Source organism: Diabrotica virgifera, chromosome 1 (assembly GCF_917563875.1).
Source record: "Diabrotica virgifera virgifera chromosome 1, PGI_DIABVI_V3a".
NCBI classification, from domain to species: domain Eukaryota; kingdom Metazoa; phylum Arthropoda; class Insecta; order Coleoptera; family Chrysomelidae; genus Diabrotica; species Diabrotica virgifera.
Window position 1 is genome coordinate 150,068,678 of NC_065443.1, and position 21,116 is coordinate 150,089,793.

Genomic DNA, 21,116 nt, shown 5'->3' on the forward strand with positions numbered 1-21,116 from the left:
AAAATAAATATTTAATATACTAACTCTAGTTTGTCGACTTCCCTATTTCGTATATCAATATCATAAGCATATCAATATTATTTGATATATGATATTAATCATTTATATTTTTCATATATATTTAGGTATAGAACTGTTAAACAGTATTTCGAAAAGGCTCCGTTATATAGTGATTAGGTCGTGGTATTGGCGAGGTAATACATTTTATTAATATGACAATACATCACAACATACGCATGCTGTAATGTATTGAATTATAGCAAACTGGTCAAACAAGAAAGTCAAGTCATTGTTGCTCTTGGCGTGAGAATACCGAGATTCTATCTGTGGGTAGAATCTACAAAAGTCATGGTCATGAACGATGAACGATCTAACGAATCTCAACTTAGTATGCTATTTGTAAACAACAACGGTCTCCTCTGCAAAAACATTCTCCACATAGAGGTTGAACAGCACAGGAGACAAAAGACTTTACACATATTAAATAGATTTTTAGTTGTACCTAAGTATATTTTCTCTCATTATTCCAAAAAGTCTGTGTACCAAATTTTTTGATATATTTTTCCTGCTGATAACAGCATCAGACTTTTTGTTTTTATGTACTAGATATTTAAATTTTTCAACTTGCTCAATTAGTTTGACAGTTACTAATATGTTTGGAATATTCTTTTTCGTGATTACTATTGGTTAATTTTTTTTTCATTAATTTTAAGGTTCATATATTCTTCACCCTCACTCACTATTTTGTTCACCCAATTTTGGTAGTTCGTGTTCGCTTCCGGGAATTAGTACCGTGTCGTCGGCATTTCTGATAGTATCAACAAATTCTTCCATTGACTTTAACACCTTGTGCTTCATCCAGAGCATGTGCAAAGAGTTGATGTGCAAATATGTCTATCTGAGTTTAGGTTAACTGAGTAAACTGAGTAACTCCGCCTGTGGTGACAAATGGGTGAATCGAGTAGCTCAGGAGTCACCACTGCCGGTCCTAAGCCCGGATAAAGGAGGAAGGTTGGGCAGTGGGCTGACAACCCACTCCCGGAAAAAACACACTGTTACGAAACCTGAACATTTGCCTCGGAATACAGGACGGAACTTTCGGAAACAACTCAAGCTACGAAACATGGACTATGCATTTGGAAACTGGAATGTGAGGACGCTAAATAGACCAGGAGCTCAAACCGCACTTCTGCAAGAACTAAAAGATATAAGATCATGATTACTGCTCTTCAAGAGACGAGATGGCTGGGGAAAGGTGTCAGGGACACTAAAACGCACACAATTCTATATAGTGGGAAGGAACAAGGAAGCAAAGAATGTGGAGTCGCATTTGTGGTGGATAATGATTTTAAGTCAAAAATCATCGACTTCCAGGCAGTCAGTGAAAGGATATGTAAGTTGAGAATTCGCACCCACTTCTTCAACCTAACAATGATAAACATTCACTGTCCAACAGAAGATCAAGAGCAACATACAAAGGAAAGCTTTTACCAACAGCTGGAGATAGTATATGATAATGCGCCAAAAAATGACATCAAGATTATAATGGGTGATATGAATGCTAAAATAGGCAAGGAACCGCAGTTCTATGGCACAATAGGAAAACACTCTCTGCACAATGAAACAAGCGAGAATGGGGAGTTTTTGATAAATTTTGCCACCAGTAAAAACATGGTTATAAGTTCCACATGCTTCCCACATAAAGGCATACACAAAATGACATGGATTTCACCAGATGGAACCACAACCAATCAAATTGACCATGTGCTGATAGACAAAAGGGCAGCCAGTAGTATCTCCGATGTGAGAACACGACGAGGAGCATGCTGTGGATCAGACCATCTTTTAGTACAAACCAAATTTAGATGCAGAGTTAACAGCAAAAGAAACGAAAGACAACAAAGAACAAACAAATTGGACCTGGAAAAACTGAAGATTCAGGAATGTAAAGAGAAGTTCGAACAAGAAGTCGCAAATGAGTTAAGGACGCTAGAACTGCACTCCATAGAGGGCAAATGGACTAATATCAAAACAGCAGTACTGACAGCAGCAGCGTCCACCCTGGGAAACAAGAAAAAGGAGAGAAGAGCAGCATGGTTTGATGACGAGTGCAGACAAGCAATCGAGGAAAGAAATGAAGCACACAAAATGTACATAACAAGAAGAACACGGGAAAGACGAACATTATTTGAAGTCGCAAGACGGAAAGCAGACAAGACATGTAGAAATAAAAAGAGAGCCTATGAAAATGGACAAATAGAAAAAATGGAAGAACATTTCAAAAATAACGAAATTAGAGGGGCTTACGAATACCTAAAAAAGATAAAAAGTGGGTATAAACCTCAAACAAGTCTATGTAAAGATGAAAGTGGGCAAATAATCAGTGACCAACAGAAAGTCACAGAAACCTGGAAGCATTATTTTCAGACACTACTTGGAACTCAAGTAGACATGGAAGATGAAATGGGTATGATCTACGTAGAAGAGAATGGAGTAGAAGCTCCAACCATAGAGGAAGTTTTCGAAGCCATTAAGGCCCAGAAAAACAATAAAGCTCCGGGAGTTGATGAAATACCAGCAGAACTATATAAGGTAGGTGGCGACCACCTAGCAAGTCACATCCACGCGCTCATCAGAGACGTATGGCAAGAAGAGAAAATACCCGACGACTGGAAGAAAAGTATAGTATGCCCGATCTATAAAAAAGGAGACAAACTCCAGTGCAAAAACTACCGTGGAATCTCTCTACTATGTACAGCATATAAAGTCCTCACGTATATTATAAACCAGCGGCTCCAACCACTAGCAGAAAATATTATTGGAGAGTATCAGACGGGCTTCCGACGGGGAAGATCGACACTGGATCAAATATTCACAGTAAAACAGATCTTGAGCAAAGCATGGGAACACGATATTGATGTTCACAACGTGTTTGTAGACTTCAAACAGGCATACGACTCAGTCAAAAGGAACAAACTATACTATATATTGGCTGAATTGGCAATACCACACAAGTTAATAAGACTCATTAAAGCCACAATGGATGAAACTCAGGCATGTGTACGAATACAAAACCACCGGACAGACTTTTTTAACATTTCGCAGGGACTAAAACAGGGAGATGGGCTGGCCCCAACATTGTTTAACCTGGCACTGGAGTATGCGGTTAGGCAAATGCAAACTGGACGAGGAAATCTACTGATCAACCGAACGGTTCAACTGGCCGCTTATGCTGATGATATTAATATTATGAGTAGAACATCAACAGGAGCACAGGAAACATATGCAGAGTTAAAAACACAAACAAAAATGCTAGGTCTGGAAATTAACACAGAAAAAACAAAAATAATGACTCAGACGAGAAGAAATATAGTCCCAGAAAACATTATACATGAAGATGACATTGAAACGGTTGGAAAGTTTACATACCTGGGAGTAGAAATATATGCCGACGGATCAGAAGATGGAGAAATAAGGAAGAGAATAACGCAGGCAAACAGAGCTTATTTTGCCCTCTCCCATATATTTCGGTCAAAAAGTGTCCACCGAAATACAAAGATGAGAATCTATAAAACCTTAATTCGACCAATAACATGCTATGGCAGTGAAGTCTGGGTGCTGAAAGAAACATCCAAAAACAAACTCGACACATTCGAAAGGAAAGTACTTAGGAGAATACTAGGACCTGTGAGGGAAAACGGAATCTTCAGAAGTCGATACAACAACGAGCTTTATCAACTTTATAAGGAAACGCCCCTGTCAGACTTCATTAGATTACAAAGATTGCAATGGGCCGGACATGTGATAAGAATGGGAGAGGATAGGCTACCAAAACGAGCACTGAATGCTAGAATGCAAGGAAAGAGACCGGTTGGGAAGCCACGAAAGCGCTGGGAAGACACAGTAAACAGCGACGCACAAGCCCTTTTAGGAGTCCGTGTATGGAGAAGAGCAGCCACAGACAGGCAAGGGTGGAGGCAAAAAATAAAGGAGGCCAAGGCTCAATTTGGGCTGTAGTGCCGTAGAAGAAGAAGAGTTTAGGTTAAATAATAATGGCGGGATTATACAACCTTGCCTAATTCCTCTTTGAAAAATAAAAAGCTTTAAATAACTTGTGATCTTTTGATTAAAGATAGAAAATGAAGATATTATTAATAGACAAGGCGGAAATGGCGGGTTCGTTGGGAAAAATATTCCCATGAGATATTTTTGCATAATCACATTCGTGAGACATCCCAGAATAAGGTTCAAGAAGTCGCCCACGAGAAAAGTGGGCCAATTTTTTTTAACAATTTTTTTTAATCAAATTGCAAAAATCAATATTTTGGCCCGGACTAATTTTTTATTAGGTTTTTTGAACCATTCTTGACAAAAAAGGTCTCTTAAAATTTTTCTCTAAAGTTGATCTTTTTCGAGTCATAAGCAAGTTAAAATTTGAAAAACGCGAAAATTGCCATTTTTAAGGCTTAATAACTCGGTCAAAAATTATTATTTTGAAAGTCAGAAAGTGACTAAATCAAAGTTTAAAGTCGCCGTTACATGATCCTGAAGAAATCTGTGTCATTAATTTACTACTAAGCTGTTATTTCTAATTAATAAAATGAGTGGTTGTATCGTATTGACGCTGCTGTAAATGTGAGTGCGAGTAAGATGCACAATTGGACTGCTGGAATAGCTTCTCTCTCGCACTCAGCATTTACAGCCCCGCACACGTGCATGACGCTTATTATTATTACTTAAAAATAACAGCTTAGTAATAAAATAATGACAAAAATTTCTTCAGGATCTTGTAGGGGGGGCTTCAAACTTTGATTTAGTCATATATTGACTTTCATAATAATAACTTTAAACCGAGTTATTAAGCCTTGAAAATCGCCATTTTTCGTTTTTTTCAATTTTAAATTGCTTATAAGTCGAAAACGATCAACTTTAGAGAAAAATTATAAGAGACCTTATTTGTCCAGAATGGTCCAAAAAATTAAAGAAAAAATTGTTCGGGCCAAAAATATTGATTCTTGCAATTTGATTAAAAAAAAAATTGTTAAAAAAAAATTGGCCCACTTTTCACTTGGGCGACTTCTTGAACCTTATTCTGGGATGTCTCACGAATGTGATTATGCAAAAAAATCTCATGGGAATATTTTCCCTTCGAACCCGCCGTTTTCGCCTTGTCTATAAACCTTGCAGTAAATATTGAGGAATAGTGTTTGGGTGACAGTGGGAAAGAAAAGTGTGGAATGCAATTTGAACTCACGCCACGCTTACACCTCGCGAGCGGGTCGTAACTTGACATGCATACTTTCATGTACCTCTTGCGCCCCGCCATTACTTCAATCCGCTCACTGTTTACTGGAGTTTTTTTTAGATTAAAAGCTATTAACATATCAATATTTTTACAGTACTTCCACCTTTTGGTAAGTTTTTATTTTATATTATAAAATTGTAGTACACGCCTTGAATCAAACGGGGAATAAAACAATCATCTGTAATGTATTACCATATCGCTTATTCACTTGCAATGGTTTGTGGAGTATTTTTGTTTATTTTATACACCTGTTTTGCAAAGGCTGTTAGTTAAATGTGCTAAGATAGATCAGGACGACTGTCAAACGTCTGGTTTGCAACTATCGAAATACTGTTTTAGTCCGTTCTTTAGCGGTAAAATATTGCAAAACCTCTAAATTTTAAAGAACCGCTTGGATTGACATGAAATTTGGCATACACATAGCTAACAAGTCAAAGAAAAAAAGTGGTATTGTGCCGATATGTGCTTTTGCCCTGGGGGTGGTTTTCACCTCCTCTTGGGGGTGAAAAAATATTCGTCCAAAGAAAGTCAGGAAATGGATAAACTGGCTAATTTTAAGTACCTTTTGTTCTATAGAGTTTTTTCACTAAGTCAATACTTTTCGAGTTATTTGGCAGTGAATATGTTCATTTTTTCAACACAATAATCACGCTTTTAGACGGTTTTTCGCAAATAACTCAAATAGTAAGTATTTTGTCGAAAAAACATTCTTAGCAAAAATATAGCCTGTAAAATTTTTAAAAAAAATGGTGTATACATCACGTCTATACACCTAGTAGAAGCAGAGATATAGCTAATGAATAATAGGTTCATATTCGTCAAATTCCAAATGGAATACTTTAACGTGAAATAACCAAAAATGAAGCACATTTCGGGGAAAACTCATTACAACTTATTTAAAGTGTTTAAAAAAAGCTTCATTTTTGTTTTATAAAAAAAATTTCTAGCATCAAAATTAAACAAGTTACGCTCAAAATAAAGTTAGTCCCTTTTGGTTTTGGTAAAAAAATCGAGAAAATCAAAAAATGAACTTAATCGTTACGACTTCACAAGTTTCTTGACTCGTGTATACATTGTTTATAGGATCTGTAAGTTTCATCGGTTCAAAGTCCTTATTATTGAAAGGGCTGCAGTTAAAAGGGGTCGAACGAGTCACTGATCACGAATGTATGCAAATTTTGAAACACCAAATCTTAATCAATTTTGGTCTAACAGAAAAACAAAAAAATACATGATATTCAAAAAAGCAAATCTGACTTGTTTTGCTTTTTGAGATTTTTGGTATCTCTAACAATTTTTAAGTTATTTTGAAAAAAAGCATATTTTTCAAAATTTAAATTTTTAAAAGTATTATTTTGAAACCAAATTTTTTCAAAAATAAGCACTTTGAATCGATGAAACTTACAGATCATATAAACACAACATAAGTAAAATAATTTGTGGAGCGGTAACGATTAATTTCATTTAAGTTGCTAATTAGCGGTTGGTCTTCCCGATTTTTTTTTTGCGAAAACAAAAGGGACCAACTTTATTTTGAGCGTAACTTGCTTAAATTTAACGCTAGAAACTTTTTGTAAAAACAGAAATAAAGCTTTTTTTAAACACTTTAAAAAAGTTATAATGGGTTTTCCCCAAAAAGTGCTTAATTTGTTGGATATTTCACGTCGAAATATTCTATTTGAAATTTGATGAATATGAATCTATTTTTCATTGGCTATAACTCTGGTTCTACGAGATCCAGAGACCTAACGCGTACACCATTTTTTTTTTTACTTTTTTATAAGCTATATTTTTGCTAAGAACGTTTTTTTCGACAAAATACTTACTTCTTGCGTTATTTGCGAAAAATCGTCTAAAAATGTGGTTATTTTGTTGAAAAATGAACATATTCACTCGCAAATAACTCAAAAAGTGTTGACTTAGCGAAAAAGCTCTATAGAACAAAAGTTACTTAAAATTAGTCAGTTTACCCATTTCCTGACTTATTTTGGACATATATTTTTTCACCCCCCAACAGGGGGTGAAAGTCACCCCCAGGATAAAAGCACACATCGGCACAATATCACTTTTTTTCTTTGACATGTAAGCTATACGCATGCCAAATTTCATGTCAATCCAAGCGGTTCTTTAAAATTTAGAGCAAAAACCGTGAAAGAATGGACTATTTGTAGGACTAATGTAAGTAGGAATACCTGCACATTGTATTAGATGAAGAGTTGAACAATTGCCACATTGATTATTTATAAACACTTTGTTGTAATTGTATTGTCTGCTAATATAAGTAGTTATAATGGATAGATATGGCTTAGGAAAGGAAAAATATCCCTTTCGTTTAGCCGGGCAGCGCTAATGTGCTGTCTGGTCTGCAAGCATAGCTTAGATTCACTTATGTGCAAATCTAACTTCGTCAGGAATTCATAAGGGTACCAGGCAGTGAATGCAATGAAGGAAATGGGGCGGCGTATCATCTGGTTATCTAGGAGCATTATAGTAGGGGAGCAAACACAGAAAACATGGAAAGGCTCATTATACAAGGAAAGGTGGAAGGCCGAAGATCACGAGGAAGATCCCCAACAAGATGGATTGATCAAATTACAGGAATATGCAAAAGATCTATGCATGAGTTAAAAGAAATGACCAGTGACACAGATCTTTGGAGACGGACAATACACGACATCACGTCGACCACTACACTCCCTCCGAGGGGTCAGGATTGAAGAGAGAGATAGTAGGGGAGTCCTGGATGCTAACTTTGCAGTTATTAAAACGTCATGGGGACCTATTGGGTTGTGAAGATTAGGTCCTAAAACCAAAGAAAGTTAAGTTTTCCATTTTAGTGGGGATTTTCCATTTTTTAATTTAATTTTCCATTTCCAAAAATCTATTTTTCCCATTATAGCGCCATCTATCCATAATTCGAAAAAACTCTCGAATAAAAGTTACTTATTTTTACGTAAGGAATCAAATCTGCAATAAAAATTGGGGGTTCCTATTTAAGACTTTAAAGAAACTCACCTCCGTGGGGAGTCGTGCTTTCTATCATTCGATAGATTTTTGAAAAATATTGAACACGTATTTTTCAGTTTTTCGGTCTGATGTTCATTTCGCGAAATATCGCGGGGTTTCTATTTAAAATTTTAAAGTTACCCCCATTCCCTCCGTGGGGGTCGTGTTTGGTATAATTCGATAGATTTTTGAAAAATATTTAAACACGAATTTTTCAGTTTTTCGATCTGCAACTCATTATCATTACATGTTATATGACTGAATTTAGCCCAAGTCACTTAGCGATACCGGTACATAAATATGCACCAAAAACAAATCAGAAACTTGCTAAAAATTTGTATCAAATTGAATACTGCTGTATGTTATTTTACTTAATTTTGAGACAAGAGAGAAGGACAGAGAAACTTATGTCCAATTTAAAGAGAGCTATTCTCATATAGACTGTTGCAAATAGTGATCTAAATTTCTAAATAGATCTAAAGAAGTAATTACATGATAAACATATAATTATGTTTAGATTTTTGTATTGTTCACTGAAAGTTTCTTACAAACTACTTTCTTTTCTTCCTAGTCGGTTACCCGCTTTGGACATCATACTATCTTGAATTCCCAATCATCTTTCTTGATTTGTTTCCAACTTGCTCTGTCTTCTGCAACTCTGAAGCAATGTTTAATGGGGCTCTGACTTCTTTTGTAATGTGATCCACAAATCTTGGTGTTTTCCCAGGACGCTCGCTCCTTGTACCGGTTCCAGAAAGGTCAGCTTCTCGAGACCATCTCTACGCACCACATCACCAAAGTAAGCGGTGATTTTTTTCGGTAACAATGTTTCGGAGCCTTTTTCTCTTTAACCTTTTAAGGATCGACTCGTTGATTCTTCTTGCAGTGCAGGATATTTGCAACATTATTCGCAAACAAAACATTTCGATGCGTCTATAGTGCGTTTATCAACTTTCTTCAAGGATCAGCATTCAGAATTATAAATGGAGAAGACCATTGTTTTGAGAAGCCTCGTCTTTGTACGTATGGTCATATTGTGACCTTTCCATATTTTTGGTCAGCTTTGTCATTGCTTTCTTGGCTATTGCTGATCTTTTGATATCTTGGCTGCATCCTCCATATTTGGTTATAAGAGTATCCAGATATACAAATTAATTCACTACTTCGATGTCATTGATTCTGAAAATTTATATTCTGTTATTTTTTTTTTCTAACTTTGATAACAATTTTTTTTTATTTGTTGATAGACAGCAGTTCAAAACTCACTCATTCTACTCCCTCTAGCAACTCCGTCACTTCTAAGGATTCGGTGAAAAGCGTTGTATCATCTGCGTTGCTTAAGCTATTGCTTCTTCTGCTACCAACGGATATGCCCCTTTCTCATCCTGAAATTACTTAACATTCAACAACAAAAGGCAAAATATCGCAAGAATTGCAATTTTTCAACACCATTCTGCTCGTCTTTGAAATGTTTGAGTTTAACTTATGCACGGTCTTAGATTTATATCTTTTTCTTAGTAGAAGCTAGACACATTCAGCGTAACTACTAGAGTTGAGGCAGTAATTCTGATTTTTTCATGAGAACCATTTTTTCGGGCATATTGTAGCTTACATATGTGCCCATTGGCAGCGAAAAGTATAAGCAGGCAACATTTTATAACCTTTGCTTATGGTCCAAGAGCTGTGAGACATTTTTGAGTAGGTATTTTAGGCAACCTGAAAATTTTTCAGGTGACTTTTCTATAAAAGCCTAATACAAAAATGCCGGTCTGGCTGGAGGGTAGCGGTTATTTTCCCCAAAAATCCCCCCCAAAGTTTAAAAAGGGTAAAAATTGTTATTACAAAAAAATATAATTGATATGACTTGAAAGTAAATTTAAATATTCAAATATAAAGAAAATAAACAGGCCAGGCGATTTAAGGGCGATTTTAACTCTGCAAGATACTTGCATGGGCGCCCCAGGATTATTTTAAGGGGGTGCGTCTGAACTTCAGAAGATTTCATCTGAATCTGTACACACTATTAACGAGTATAAAATATACAACTATACATGCATAGCTATGTACATTCCTTCCGGACAGGGAGGTGCAATTGTTATTTTGACAGGGTATTTTTTAATATTAAAAAAAACATTCTAAAAAGACAGGTTCTTTTTGGTGAAATTTTCCAACTGTCAGGTGATTAAACAAATTACGCGTGCATATAAATGAAAAGCGCTATAGGCAAGCAGCAGTGTGAGAAAGAGCGTGTACCGATAGCTTTTTGTGTCCTAGTTGTAGCTGAGCGAGTCCGTTCGCTCGAGAAAAATCACGTGACCTGGCGATATCCATGTTGTTGTTCCTCGGAACGTTAGAGTGTTTATTATAATATATTATAGTTTTTTAAGTAACTTTTTCTTAATTAAAGAAAAATAATACGTACTATACAATAGATTTTGGAAATATGATAGAAAAAGACAAATTTATTATTATAAATATATAGGTAGAAAAGAATAAAACTATAAACTATATTAATTCTGTGTCCGTACTTCTTCTTCAAACTCCTCAGCTGAGCTTAAATATTCATTCTCTTCTTCCTCGTCAGACTCCCCTCGAGACTCAGATTCCTCTTCTACATGATCTGTAAATAGTTGTAATATGTATTTAGAATTAATTAAAAATTAATTAGTGATTAACTAGTTGAGATGCTACGGGCGCATCTGAAGAAAGACTTGCCGTTGTTGAGATGTGGAGTTATCGAATAATGTTAAATATATCATGGACACACGTAATAAAAGCGGAAACAATAATAAATATGAAAAAGGCAAAAGAAATACTCAACACTATAAAAGAAAGAAACATGAGCTACTTTGGTCATACCTACACTAAGAAATAAAACACGTGATGTTATTGGTTATATAAGGAAAAGTATTAAGCGTTAGTAATTTTTCACTAATTCTAAATAAGTATTACAAATATTTACAGATCAGGTAGAAGAAATTGAGTCTCGAGGGGAGTCTGACGAAGAAGAAGAGAATGAATATTTATTTTAGCTCATTTTTCTTTCCTTCATAGTGTTGAGTATTTCTTTTGCCTTTTTCATCTTTCTTAATGTTTCCGTGTTTGTTAAGTGTTGTGTCCATGATATTTTTTACATTATTCGATAACACCACATCTCAACAATGGTAAGTCATTCTTCAGGTGCGCCCGTGATTCTCCAGGCTTCGACTCCGTATAAAATTACAGATAATACGTAGCAACTCAATTAATTAATCACTGATTAATTTTTAATTAATTCTAAATACATATTCTGACGAAGTCTGACGAAGAAGAACAGAATGAACATTTAAGCTCAGATGAGGAGTTTGAAGAAAAAGTACAAGATTCGGACACCGAATTAATTTAGTTTATAGTTTTATACTTTTCTACCTGTATATTTATAATAATAAATTTGTCTTTTTCTATCATATTTGCAAAATCTATTGTATAGTACGTATTACTTTCCTTTAATTAAGAAAAATTACTTAAAAAACTATAATATATATAATAATTACTCTAACGTTTCGAGACACAACAACATGGATATCGCCAGGTCACGTGATTTTCTCGAGCGAACGGACTCGCTCAACTACAACAGAGGACGCAAACAGCTATCGGTATACGCTCTGTCTCACACTGCTGCTTACTTATAGCGGTTTTTTTTTTTTTTAAACCTGTCTTTTGTAGAATATTTATTTTTAAAATTAAAAAGTACCCTGTCAAAATAACAATTGCACCTCCCTGTCCGGAAGGAATGTACATAGCTATGCATGTATAGTTGTATATTTTATACTCGTTAACAGTATGTACAGATTCAGATGAAATCTTCTGAAGTTCAGATGCACCCTCTTAAAATAATCCTGGGGCGCCCATGCAAGTATCTTGCAGAGTTAAAATCGCCCTCAAATCGCCTGGCTTGTTTATTTTCTTTATATTTGAATATTTAAATTTACTTTCAAGGCATATCAATGATATTTTTTGTAATAACAATTTTTACCCTTTTTAAACTTTGGGGGAGGATTTTTGGGGAAAGTAACCGCTACCCTCCAGCCAGACCGGCATTTTTGTATTAGGCTTTTATAGAAAAGTCACCAGAAAAATTTTCAGGTTGCCTAAAATACCTACTCAAAAATGTCTCACAGCTCTTATACTATTATTCCATGTATTACCTACTAGTATATATATCCAAAAATTTCCACAGATCATTTGCTTTGTAAATTGTGGCTGTGTCATTTGTACAAAACAGGATACAATTTTATAATGTCATTTTCTCTTATAACGTTCGTTTATTGCCTTGTGCTTCATTACATAATCATAATAAAATATAAAAGTACCCCTCTCAAACTTTATGGAAATTAGGTCCCAGTGGATTTCGTTCATACTTTGGGAAAATACTCTTCGAAGCATCCTGATAAAAAGTTCTCATGGGCACAACTCAATCGTATGAAGGATTTTCAAGATATAGAGGCACAAACTCGGAAAATTATAAGATTTACTGGGTATTCCAATTCCCTGAGTTACTGGTTATCTGGCAACATGTAGAAGTTTGGATCAAGGAAAAGTACTAGTAGTCTAGGATTTTTTCCTGGCTATCCAATGGCGACCTTTACTTTGACCTTGACCTTCAACGGACGTCATCTTCTAGAGTTTCGAGGGTTTTTGGCATTAAATTTATATAAACAGATTACTCCTGGGTTTTTGGGATCGCTAAACACGAATATGCCATCAGAATTGACCTCCAGAGGACGTGGTGGCCAGGACCACTGCAAGGGACGTCATCTTCTAGAGTTTCGATGGTTTTCGGCATTAATTGATGCAAATGAATTACTGGAGGGTTTTTTGAGGTCGCTAAACACGAATATGCCACCAGAACCGACTCCCGGAGCACCTGGTTTCCAAGGTCAATGAAAGGGGCTCCTGGAGTTTCGAGGGTCTTTGGTACTACATTAATGCAAACGTATTAGTTATAGGTTTTTGGGGTTGCTGAACACGAATACATGATCAGCACAGACACAGGAGCAGCTGGTGCCCAAGACAGGTTATCTTCTGGAGTTAAAAACCTAAGAGTAATCCATTTGATTCCTCCAAAACTCCAGAAGATAAGCTGTCTTAGGCACCAGGTACTCCTGTGTCTGTACTGATCACGCATTCGTGTTCAGCAACCCCAAAAACCTATAACTAATCCGTTTGCATTAATGTAGTACCAAAGCCCCTCGAAACTCCAGGATCCCCTTTCATTGACCTTGGAAACCAGGTGCTCCGGGAGTCGGTTCTGGTGGCATATTCGTGTTTAGCGACCTCAAAAAACCCTCCAGTAATTCATTTGCATTTATTAAATGCCAAAAACCATCGAAACTCTAGAAGATGACGTCCCTTGCAGTGGCCCTGGCCACCACGTCCGTCGGAGGTCAATTCTGATGGCATATTCGTGTTTAGCGATCCCAAAAACCTATGAGTAATCTGTTTATATCAATTTAATGCCGAAGCCTCTCGAAACTCTAGAAGATGACGTCCGTTAAAGGTCAAGGTCAAAGTAAAGGTCGCCATTGGATAGCCAGGAAAAAATCCTAGACTACTAGTACTTTTCCTTGATCCAAACTTCTACATGTTGCCAGATAACCAGTAACTCAGGGAATTGGAATACCCAGTAAATCTTATAATTTTCCGAGTTTGTGCCTCTATATCTTGAAAATCCTTCATACGATTGAGTTGTGCCCATGAGAACTATTTATCAGGATGCTTCGAAGAGTATTTTCCCAAAGTAAGAACGAAATCCACTGGGACCTAATTTCCATAAGGTTTGTGCGGGGTACTTTATAAACCATTTTATACAATAGCGATCATTTTAATCATATTCATATAGAAATATCGTAACAACATGGTTACCATAGACTCTTAGTTAATTCCTCACAATGTTAATTATTTAGATCATCAAATTGCAGCTTATATAATAAAAAAATTTAATTAAAGTAGTCTAAGCAATAAAACATACATAACTATACCTAATAATACATACATAACCTAAGTCATTTACATTTTTCTTAATTACTAATGGGTTGTAGAAATAAAATTCAGACTTACTCACAATCTATTTGATTGATCCATAGGACGACCAGTTTCGGGCACTAAAATTTACTGTCCATCTTCAGGTCTCCGGTAAGATGAGCTTAAAATAATGCCGGTTTAAGGAATATATTCATAGTTAAAAAGACTGTAGTTAAAAATATATGGGTAGTGGGTAAGAACTCCTTGGATAGTCCTATCAGGGAAACTGAATCATTCCCTGCCCCCCACAGATTCCAGGTGTTTCTTGGCCCGGGAAACTAGTACCTGCTTAGGGTCCCTTGTCCAGGGTTACGGATGAAGACCACAACGGCAGCCACGGCGGAGAGGGAAACCTTCGGTACGGCGAGGATGGCGGAAGTGGCGACCCCGGATTTTAGGGTTAGTATAAAATCTAACACATGGAAATGGAAAGCAACATTTTCATTACTGTGTTAAGGTGGAGAAAAAGTTTTGGAGCAGTTTAATACGGACACTTTCAGGCGACAATTACTATATTAGATTGATACGGCTAAAACACTGCGATGGGGAAGGCAACGGGAAACCACCCCATTATAATCCCTAGTAAAGTTATCATGAAATCAATTAGTGAAACGAATAACATTACTGATCATGGGCTGCGGAACTCAAGATCCGGCAGGGGAAGGAATACAAAATTAAACCACAGGGCTTCCCAGGTCGCTAGCCAGCGAAATTCCTGTGAGCAAAACATCACCAGACATAAGATGAAAATGAAGAATCCGTATAAAATAGCTACATGGAATGTAACAACTTTATATGAAGCCGGTAAGCTGAGAAATCTACTCTCTGAAATGGACAGACTAAACATTACTATCATGGGGGTGAGTGAAACAAGATGGCCAAATACAGGGAATTTCATAGCACACGAATACGCCGTTTATTTTTCTGGAAATCAAGAAAATATGCATCTAAACGGAGTAGGGATAATTATGAAACAGCATATTAGTAAATATGTGACTAACTTCATCCCAATGTCAGACAGAGTTATTTTAATACAGCTGAATGCTAAACCTGTAAATATAAATATAATCCAAGTTTATGCTCCCACTACAGATGCAGATGAGCAGAAAATTGAAGAATTCTACCATCAAATAGAAGAAGTGCTAAAAACAACAAAGAAACACGAAACAACAATAATTATGGGAGACTTTAACGCTATAGTTGGACAAATGATGACACAAAACATCACCGGAAAGTTTGGCTTTGGAGAGAGAAATAAAAGAGGTGAGCGTCTAATAGAATTCTGCCAAGAAAATGACTTCGTCATTACAAATACCTGGTTCCAGACTTCCAGAAAGGCGTCTCTACACGTGGAAATCCCCTCAAGATGGACATCAAGGTAGAATAGTACGGAATCAAATAGACTACATCCTAATAAACCACCGATTTCGGAACAATATTATAGATGTAAAAACTTACCCCGGCGCCGACATAAACTCAAATCATAATTTACTGTGCTCCAAAATACAAATTAAATTAAAGAAACTAACAAAGCCAACTAAGCCTAGTAAGATATATCTAGACCCCACTAAAAACAACCAAACGCGCGAACACATATCACAGCAGATAAATAGTAAAATGCACAGAATATCAAATACATATACCAAACGAAAACAGAACTATTAACGAATGTTGGTACGATATTCAAAACTCGATTTTAGAGGACCTAAGGGAATCTTTAAAAACACCTACAATGTTGGCAAAAAATGACTGGATGAACCAAGAAATTCTAGACCTGATGGAAGTTCGACGAAAATACAAAAATAGAAATATTATCAAATACCGTGAAATCAACAAACTCATAAAAAGAAAAATTAAACAGGCCAAAGAATCCTGTCTCGAGAATTCATGTAAAGAAATAGAAGACCTCCAAAAAAAGCATGACAGTTTCAACCTCCACAAGAAACTTAAATATACGTCCGGAATTAAAAACAGAAAAATGCTCACGTACTTGAAACCGCAGACGGAAAAATTTGTGATCACGAGCAACAGTGCAAAGAATGGGAGAGACACATCAGTGACCTTTTTGACGATGCTTCTCGAGAAAATGATCCAAATACTACCTGTGACAACCAATTAGACAGAGGTCCCAGTATACTGAAGTCAGAAGTCATAAAAGCCATACAAGCCAAAAACAATAAAGCACCTGGACCAGATCAAATCCCTGTTGAGCTACTTAAACTTTTAGATGCGGAAAACATACTAAACATACCTACTTGACTACTTTCTTTAACAAAATTTACAACGAAGGAAAAATACCAGATGATTGGTTGGAGTCACTGTTTATAACATTACCAAAGAAAAGCAGGCCCACCAAATGCAGCGATTTTAGACTAATCAGTTTAATGTTTGATGAGTCACACACTTAAGATACTTTTACGTATTATACAAAACCGAGTATTCCTTCTGTGCGAAACTAGAATGGGTAATAAGCAATTTGGATTTAGAAATGGTCTAGGAACTAGAGAAGCACTATTTTGTATGCGCGTTCTATTACAAAAAAGTTGTGAATTCCGAAAGAACGTTTATGTTTGTTTCATCGACTTCGAGAAGGCATTCGACCGAGTACAACATGATACACTTTTCGATTGCCTGCAGGCAGCAGGACTTGACCACTACGATATAAGACTGCTGAAATACTTATGTTAAAATCAAGTAGCCTCTATCCAAACTGGAGACAGTCGTACTGAAAAACTGCCGATAAAACGTGGAGTACGACAAGGTTGTGTTAAAATAGAATAGGAATATGCTTTATTGTCATGAAAAATTTAATAATTTTATAGACAAAGCTTACAAGAATCATAAATAAAAACAATAACAAATACAATTTACTAAAATTATACAAATCGTCAATATAAATAAAACATGATAAAGTGAAATAAAAATAAGTAACAATCTATTGCAAAATTTAAAAAAAAAATTGCAATTTGCGTAATCTACCTTAAGAAATTTAATAAGTAATTTAATGTGTTTTATCACCCACCCTTTTTAATCTGTACTCTGAAGAAATCTTTAGGGAGGCTTTGGATGACAGACAAGAGGGAGCAAGGCTAGGCGGAGAAGTAATCAACAATATTAGATACGCTGACGATACAGCCATTCTTGCTGAAAATTTACAAGATCTTACTACTAAATCTAGTCAGTGAAGCAAGTTATCGGAGAGGCCTTAAAATCGACATTTCAAAAACAAAGTGGATGGCAGTTGGACAGATTAATATAGATCAAGGTCAGCTTTCTCTTGATGGAGAGGAGTTAGAATGGGTAAAATAATTTCAAGTGCCTTGGCAGCTGGTTAAATGTAAATTGTGACTCTGATGAAGAGATAATAACTAGGATCGAAATATCACGGAAGGCTTTTATGACCTGGAAACCAGTTTTTTGCAACAGAAACCTGTCGATGAATATTCCAAAGAAGGTGCTGAAATTTTATGTGTGGTCTATCCTATTGTATGGTTGTGAGACATGGACGTTAAAAACCACAATGCTAAACAAAATAGAAGCATTCGAATTGTGGTGCTATCGACGAATCCTAAAGATAGTGGGTTTCGCACACTTCCAATGAAGATGTTCTTCAAATGCTGAATTCAGAACGTCTGCTCATAAGCATCATAAAGAGGAGAAAAACAGAATACTTCGCCCATTTCATTAGAGGACCTAAATACCATCTGCTTCGCCTTATAATACAAGGAAATGGATTGATCGAAAGAAACTTTCATGGCTGCGTAATATTAGACAATGGTGTGGCTGCACAGTAGAAGAATTATTTCGCGCAGCAGCCGATAGAGAGAGATTTCAGAAAATTGTAAACATGATGACGGCCAACGTCTGAATACAGACACGGCACGTAAAGAAGAAGAAGTTAAAAATATGCGCACAATACGATCCTTTATGCTATGGTGCTAAGTAAATGGTAAGATTCCTATGGTTCAATAAAACAGATTGTGAGTAAGTATGAATTTTATTTCTACAACCCATTGGAAATGGACTCACATCTGCAACCCACCCATCATTTCAATTACATTTTGCAGAATATGAGTGTACGTGAAGAAAACAGCATTCGATAAAATTGAGTTCATTACAAACGTCAAGAATGCATTGTATCTTTGCAAAGATCTGTACAAAAGCAGTAGCTTATCTTTAAACTTAAAACTCTGTCATTATAATACAGTGATCAGGCTTGTCTTTTTAAAGACAACCACATAACCTCATTTCTCTGACGGGTATTCTTAAGTTGTAGTTGATTTTATGTAATCGAATGAACTATCTTCCAATAGGGCTTTTCATCGATTGTCATTTGTTTCGAGCTTCTGTCATGTGTCACATAATATTAATATATCTACGTCATACGTCTTTGGTTTGTATCATTGGTACATACCAATAACGTACGACGTAGATAAATTAATATTATGTGACACATGACAGAAGCTCGAAACAATTGACTGTGAATGAATGAGTGATACGATCCTTTATGCTATGGTGCTAAGTAAATGGTAAGATTCCTATGGTTCAATAAAACAGATTGTGAGTAAGTATGAATTTTATTTCTACAACCCATTGGAAATGGACTCACATCTGCAACCCACCCATCATTTCAATTACATTTTGCAGAATATGAGTGTACGTGAAGAAAACAGCATTCGATAAAATTGAGTTCATTACAAACGTCAAGAATGCATTGTATCTTTGCAAAGATCTGTACAAAAGCAGTAGCTTATCTTTAAACTTAAAACTCTGTCATTATAATACAGTGATCAGGCTTGTCTTTTTAAAGACAACCACATAACCTCATTTCTCTGACGGGTATTCTTAAGTTGTAGTTGATTTTATGTAATCGAATGAACTATCTTCCAATAGGGCTTTTCATCGATTGTCATTTGTTTCGAGCTTCTGTCATGTGTCACATAATATTAATATATCTACGTCATACGTCTTTGGTTTGTATCATTGGTACATACCAATAACGTACGACGTAGATAAATTAATATTATGTGACACATGACAGAAGCTCGAAACAATTGACTGTGAATGAAAAGCCCTATAAAGTGGTCCCAGGAATATAATAGCAATATCATTTTAAAGTTACCTACTGTAAAATGTATAATATATATGTCTGAATTGTCAATATGTGTGAGTCAGATCTTCTTCTTCTTCTTCAGCCTGGGTTCGTCCACTGCTGGACATAGGCTTCTTCCATTTGCTTCCATCGATTTCTACTCTTGGCAATTCTCATCCACTGCTTGCCCGCGACTTGTTTGATATCATCTGTCCACCTCTTCTGCGGTCTGCCTACTCCTCGCCTGTTCTTTCTTGGTCTCCAGTATGTTAGTCTCTGTGTCCATTTTTCGGGATTATCTCGGGCAACATGTCCGACCCATGCCACTTGAGCCTTGCTATACGTTCTGCGACGTCAGTAATCTTTGTTCTTTCACGAATGTCGATCTTTCGAATTCTGTCTCTCAAACTAATCCCTAGCATGGCCGTCTCCATCGCTGTTTGGGTTGTACTGAGCTGTTCTAAGGTTTTCTTTGTAAAGGCCATGGTCTCCAGTCCATATGTAGTTACAGGCAAGATACGTTTGTCATAAACTCTACGTTTTAGACACATTGGTATATTTTATTCTTCAAGATAAAGCTTAACTTGCCGAAAACTACCCAAGACAGTTGTATGCGTCGTTTTATTTCGGCTATTTGGTTTTCTTTGCCGATTTTAATGGTATGTCCAAGATATACAGTGTGGAAGGCACTTATGGAATAAAATTATTACTGTCCTTGTTTTAAAAAATTTTAAAAATGGCTGAGACCCGTCGATTTTTAAATAAATTTGTGCACTTTTTAAAGATAAATTTAAATGTACAGGGTGATTCGTTCAAGTCTAGCAGAGTCTATAAGCTTTAGTTTGAATGGAGCACCCTGTATATTTTTATATTTTTAAAAGCTGCTTAATAACCTGATTTCAACAAACTATATTATATAGGGTGTATTATGAATAATACAGGGTGAAATTTTAAAATTATACAGTATGGAAACCACTTATGGAATAAAATTGTTTGTGTCCTTATTTTAGAAAATTATAAAAAATACTGGGACACGTCGACTTTTAATTCAAATGGGCGCTTTATAAACATAAATTTAAATATACAGGGTGATTCACGCAAGTACAGCATAGTCCATGATCTCTAGTTTTAATGGATCACCCTGTATATCTTTATGTTTTTAGAAGCGACTTTACAACCTCATCTCACAAAAATGTATTTTGTAGTGTCCATTATACAAGGTAAAATTTTGAAATTATTTTTAAATTTCGTCAAGACATTAAATACAAAACTCGATAGATTTATACTTAGTTTAGAAAATGTAGAGCTTTGTTGTTCTTTTCCATAGCTTTCTGTTACTTGTCAACTTCTTCCAGTCTGTTATTCCCTTTTCTTTTAGGTCTTCAACTACCGCCTCTCCATCGCTTCGTGGTCTTCCTCTCTTTTATAATCTGATACTCTCCATGCTATTCTCTTGACCACTCTGTCATCGTTCATTCTTTCTATATGGCCCAGCCACTGCAACCTTCTTGATTTTATTACGCTGTATATTTGTGGTTCTTTGTAAATATTATAAATTTCCTCGTTTGTCCTTCTTATATATCCTTCCTCTTTTCTCTTCCCTCCTAATATTCTTCTGAGTATATTCTTTCCCATCTTACTGTTTCTTTT

General features: G+C 35.9%; 1 protein-coding gene across 3 annotated transcripts in view; it reads left to right on the forward strand.

The window, feature by feature from the left end:
• Positions 1-21,116, forward strand: part of LOC126881171 (probable phosphorylase b kinase regulatory subunit alpha) — a 241,563-nt gene that overhangs the window by 91,569 nt on the left and 128,878 nt on the right. For 2 of the 3 annotated variants that reach the window (XM_050645257.1, XM_050645252.1), the window contains exon 11: positions 5,400-5,414. The exons of the other annotated variant lie outside the window; for it this stretch is intronic. In XM_050645257.1, coding sequence (XP_050501214.1) covers positions 5,400-5,414 — 15 coding nt within the window. The remainder of the gene's footprint in view (positions 1-5,399; positions 5,415-21,116) is intronic. 3 annotated transcript variants of the gene reach the window in all.